At 44.5% G+C, this 5,727-nt stretch overlaps 1 protein-coding gene across 1 annotated transcript in view; it reads right to left on the minus strand.

Annotated features, from left to right (window-relative positions):
- LOC113214915 (nose resistant to fluoxetine protein 6-like) overlaps positions 1–5,065 on the minus strand; it is a 53,662-nt gene extending 48,597 nt beyond the window's left edge. The window contains exons 1-2 of the mRNA XM_052270851.1: positions 4,918–5,065; positions 1,841–2,037 (exon numbers count right to left, since the gene is read on the minus strand). Coding sequence (XP_052126811.1) covers positions 1,841–2,037; positions 4,918–4,955 — 235 coding nt within the window. The 5' untranslated portion in view covers positions 4,956–5,065. The remainder of the gene's footprint in view (positions 1–1,840; positions 2,038–4,917) is intronic.
- Between the last annotated feature and the right edge of the window lie 662 nt (positions 5,066–5,727).

The raw sequence follows: 5,727 nt of genomic DNA on the forward strand, positions 1-5,727 counted from the left end.
TAAATGGTACTTAAACATACTGTTCCATACTGTATACATACTGTTCCATGTTGAAGAGAGGGAAATATTGTAATGATAGGTGAGCGCGTTTTGTCCAATAGAGTTTCATTTGGTCACAGATGATTTATTCGACGGCGATCAGCAAGAGCACTGGTATAGTCTTAATACTTAAACTAAGCGAGGTTTTAAATCTCATACTCCAATTGAGCGATGTTAAATTATTAATACCAGATTAGAGCGATATCCTAAAATCTCGCTCTCTGGAGAACGATAAAATTTGATGCACATTTCTCGCTCCCTGGAGAGCGAGAATACTCGCTCCAGGATTTCCAGTGTACTTTTCCTAATCTACATTAATGATGTGGGCACCCTTTTCCTTCATGGTGAACTCCAGCTGTTCGCCGATGATACTGTCCTCTTCTATGAGGCAGCAAACCCTGAGGAGCTGGAGCATCTAATTAAGGAAGACCTAGAAGCCCTCTATGTTTGGTTCTGCCAAAACAAACTAACTTTGAACGCAAAGAAAATGAACTATGTCATCTTCAAAAAACCAGCTAGTCCAACCCTGCATCTCAATGTCAAAATCGCAAACCAAGAAATAGTACAAGTTTCTTCTGCCATGTACTTGGGACTGTACCCAGATCAAAATCTAAACTGGAATGATTACCTGAACCACCTGACTCCGAAACTTAGAGCAGCCGCTGGACTTATTTATCGCCTCCATAGTACCCTAGATGTCTCCACACTAAAGACCATATATTTCGCCTACTTTCATTCCCATATCTCCTACCTATGTGGAATCTGGGGCCATGCCAACAAGAGTATCCCTACTAGAGTCACCACGCTGCAAAAAGGTGCACTTAAGACAATCCACAGCCTACCCCGTCTCCCTTCTACCAACCTATATTCTGCTACCAAAATTACTCCCTTTCAAACCATCTCCAAAATTCAATCCGTCCTAATAATCTACAATCACCTCCACTCCAATAAAATCCTAACTCCCCAACTCACCCAAAATTCCAATATCCATTCCTACAATACCCGGTCTAACAACAATATCAACATTCCTCCCATTAAATCCACCAAATATGGCCTCAAAAGTGTGTACTATAAGAGCTGCCTCCTCTATAACAGCCTTCCAGATGCCGTCAAATTCACTACTGTATTCAATTATTTTAAAAAGCTTGTCAAAACTCATTTTAATAATTCAGCAACCTTTTTATTGTAAAATTTTCATATGCTTATATCAATTTTTATCCTCAAATCTTTTGCCATGTTCACTGCTGCCAATATACTATGTAAACTTATGTCCAACACAGGGCCCCCCAGGCAAAAATCAGACAAAAAATTGACGCCCGTTTTGTATGTCCTCCAAGGCGACAAAACGATCACAGCGATCAACTTTTTATCTGCAGCCACGAGGTGTAAAATAGACCTACTTCCTGCAACCAAGTAAAGTTCGATTCGTCCTATGAGGGGTTCTGGTTGCCACGATCAACCCGCTGGTTGTCGCCACTACACCTGCTCCAGCTGTCCCGCTTGGTTGTCACAATCAGAAAGTCGATACTGCTGGTATCTATCGATAGAAATGGTCGTGGCGATCGACTTTCGGTTGCCACAACTAACAATTTTTTCCATGTGCCTGTAGCTTTTGGGTACGGGGAATAGAAGGAAAAAGCGCTCGCACCAGAGCAGATAGGCCTCCTTGCGTACCCCACCTTCTCTTACAGGGCGTCTGATGTGCAGATATGTGCCTTTTGCAAGTACACTCGTTACTCATATGTTATGGCACAACACCATCCCATACCTGCTGTTGACCGTTGACCCAGAGTAAACTCACCATGCGCTGCAGAGTCGTGGCCCCATACACTGGCGAACTTCCTGAGGCTCTCATGCGTGTAGACAGCGCCGCCTTTGAGGACGTGCCGTGCATCCTGCCGTGCTGGCCCTCCAGTTGATGGGGGTAAGGGCGAGGCTAGTGTAGTTGAGACAGCGAGGCAGGAGGCAGAGAGTGCCACTACAAGCACAGCACGCATACTGACAAACAAAAAGAAGGAGAGGCGATGGTTTTATCGTTTAAGGTCTCGAATGTCGGATAAATTTCTAAACGATGGGATGATTATCGCTGTAGAACGGGATGTAGCGGATAGTTTGGTCCATACAGATGTTCTTGACAGATATCCTGAGCCTTCAGATGAAATATGTCGCCTGCAGCTACTGTTTTGAATTATCCATATAAATTGCATCATGTAACATTAATACTAGCTACACCCATAACATTTTATGCCATCCTTTTTCACCCAATTTCATAGTGCAAATGGACGTACGGTCATAATAATAGCACATGTTGTAATGTTACTGTGCTGCGCCGGACCAAAACGTTGACTTGTTCCTGGAAGGTAGGCAAATCCGGACCCCTGTCTCGGCATATCCGGGCCCCTATATCTACTTTTCCCGCCTGGCCGCCGGCCTCCCAGTCTACTTCTGCGACCACGTCCACACCTAAAACGCTAACAGTTCACCACAGATCCAGGTTTTCGCCCCCCCTGGTAGCACAGAACTGTCGTACGATTGTCAAACACAGTGCAGCAAAAAGGATGTGGACTACACTGAGAAAAATGTTTAGTCCTGATCATTGGACTTTACGTCCCCAGACAGAAAGTTTTTGACGCACTAAACAATTTGCTCTTAGGACAAAAAGTTTGTTGCCTAGCCTCACATGTTTATTGCCTGCCACCAAAGTTTCAGATCGTTGGAACTAAATGTTAAGTGCTAGGACCAATAAGACACAATAGACAAGTGTATCGTCCTTTGGGAGAAATTTTTTTCTCAGTGTATCGGTGCGATGGGTGCGATATACGAAGTAAGAAAAATGATTCTGTCCCTATACTATCTTTTTTCCTTGGTACGAAAATCGTTATCGGCCAGCTATCGTAATAAATAAGAAATAAATTCTGCTTAGAAAACCCCTTTTTTTTAAGGGCGGGGGGGGGGAGTTAGTTTTCCCCACTTTGCGATTTGAGGCCTTCTTCTTCAACTTAATGTTCACGATAGCAATTTTTAGCTTATTTTCGTCAACAAAGACCCTCCAGCGCCCAGACGGTGAGAGATAGAGCCAAACGGACAAAATTATAGCCCAAAGAAGTCTACTTCCTTCTCGAGTTACCCCTTAGGGTTGGTTGCCAGGATTTGCCGTAGGCGTGTCATTTCCTACACGGGCGTAGGAGCCTATGGGGACAGGAAGGGGGTGGTGGGACGGGGGGGCACGTGTCCCCCCAATTTTCAGGGTGGGGGGGCCGTGCCCCTTCAACTTTCAGCCCGGAACAGCTAGAAATTTTAAAGTTAACCCTCGAATCACGAAGAAAGCGCCAGCTCAGGCTCAGGAGCATGATTTCGTGCGAATTAATGCACAAAAGTGTTTAAATAAACGCAGAAACGTGTGCTAAAAATTAGATTGCTTAAATTCGAACAAATAAAAGATACAAATCCAGTTAGTTTGTAGTCCCTACAGTTTATAGCCCGCCCTTCTGCTTTAGAAAAGCTATTTAGCGTGCTTATGTAAATGACCTCGTGTCTGTCTGTCTGTTCCACTAGAAGGAGATGTGCTAGAGACTTCAAATTTTCAGGGTATCTTAAGGTTCACTCCTAGAAAACGAAACGCCTACGGCAAATCCTGGCAACCACCCCCAAGGGGCTGAAAGGGGGTATCAAAGCAAATGAGGTAGGTCGAAGAAGTCAGATTTTTATTGATGATTTCCTATCGGGTAAATCGTCAAAGTAGAGTCCTCCGAGAGAAAATTTCGTCCGTTTTGCTCTATCTCTACTCGTTTAGGCACTGGAGGGTCTTTTTGACGAATATAAGCTAAAAATTGGTGTAGTGAACAATAAGTTGTAGACAAAGCCCTAAAAACCGCAAAATAGGAAAGACCCCACCTCAAAAAACGTTTTCTAAGCAGAAGAGTGGGTTGTAGTCGCGGTGCTTCACCGTTATATCAATTTCTCGTGTCAACAGGGCAAAGTTTAAAGACGACGGGATTTAGCGGGCCGTAGGCCCGTTACATCATTTGATTATGTTCTGCAGCAAATCGCGTGACAGAAATGTTCGGGCCAAAGGCCCAACTATCGCCGCCGGCAGGCCAAGCAGGCCCGGCCCGTTCCGAACGGAGTTTCTGGTGTACTCCGGGTGTACTCCTCGTGCACTCCTGGTGTACTCCGGATGTACTCCACGTATTAAGCACTCCTGGATCGCGCAAAAATTTGAGGTGTCGACTTCTCGATCAGTGTTACTACACTCTCATAAAGTTGCTGATTTTTGCCGCCCTCTTGTCAGTAATTGTCATTGTTAAGTTAAATTTTACGAAAGTAATAAATTTTTGCACAAAATGCTTACATTTTAACTGGCAAAATTATCAGTACAGATCTGAGATTCTCGGTATCGTGATCGCATAGGTCACTACTCAACGGTAGAAAGAATATACGCAGGTTCATCAACGTCTTTGCGGAACTTTGCTTTTTTAATTGTTTTTAACGATGATTTCTATCACGTTCGCTTCGTTTTTCCGGTTCTACCGTTACCAATCACGACCGAAACGGACACTCCTCACGTTATTTAGGCTCTAAACCGTACATAAGACCGCGAACGTCTGCTAGCAGCCGCTTTTCGGAAAACAGTTGTTACTTTAAACCAACATTACAATTGTTATGTTCCGCGGCGGCAATCTTGGAACTTCTTCTTGTTTCTTCTTATCGCTGAAATACCTCATTCCACATACTTTCAGGAACGTGTTTTAAAGAGTTCTGTAATTTTACACACTATGGTAATTCTACCAATCTATCATTTGGCACTAAGTATACCTACTTCTTCTGTAAAATTTCTCGACTTTTAACTCTGTGGGTAAAAACCCATATATATCTCACCTCGGTTGGTAGCTCCTGCCCGAGGAACAATAATTCATAACGTTTTAGTCTGCCGTTATAATCGTCACCGGTGGGCACCGTCACAGCACAGCAGCGATGAGTTTCTCGACAACAGGACCGCTCAAACGCACCGTATGACGGCCTCTATCGCACTGCACGCCATTGATTCCCACCATCTGCCTGCAGGCGTTAACCTTGCACTGACCATAGTTATTTGTGTCCTTACCTTTCCACTTCTCTGATAAGCCAACCAACATAAGAACAGAAGACCAGCATCTCGTATTTTGCATCTAAAAAATTATTGTGGTCTTGATCTGATGCAGATTTTCAGTGCGAAAAGTCAGATGTAAGATTTGATCGTATTTACCATATCTACTAGTTACCTTCGTCGCCATCGCCCCGGGATCAAGGAGGCCCGCCCTTCCGCGAAACGAAGCTGCCAGCTTCTCTTGGCTCCGCAGGCAACTACGTCCGGTAGAGGCCGGGCGCCGCCGGGACTGCTTAGTCTGCCGGCGACGTTTTGTCGAGCCTGCGGCCCGACCTATAAGTCACTGGGTATATTGAAGAAACATAGGCTTCGGGGAGAGGGCGAGGGGGAAATCACTTGCGAAATAGTTCGTACACCTCCCGCCGAAATAGTCCGAAATAGAGGCGAAATAGAAGCGAAATAGAGCGAAATAAATATGAAATAGACGCGAAATAGTTAGTGAAATAGTCGCGAAATACCCCTGAAATACTCCGAAATAGCGCGAAATAGTCTGAAATAATCCGAAATAGGCGGGAAATAGCCGAAATGGCAGGAGAAATAAC

Source organism: Frankliniella occidentalis, unplaced genomic scaffold (genome assembly GCF_000697945.3).
Source record: "Frankliniella occidentalis isolate FOCC.00 unplaced genomic scaffold, Focc_3.1 Scaffold141, whole genome shotgun sequence".
Lineage (NCBI taxonomy): Eukaryota > Metazoa > Arthropoda > Insecta > Thysanoptera > Thripidae > Frankliniella > Frankliniella occidentalis.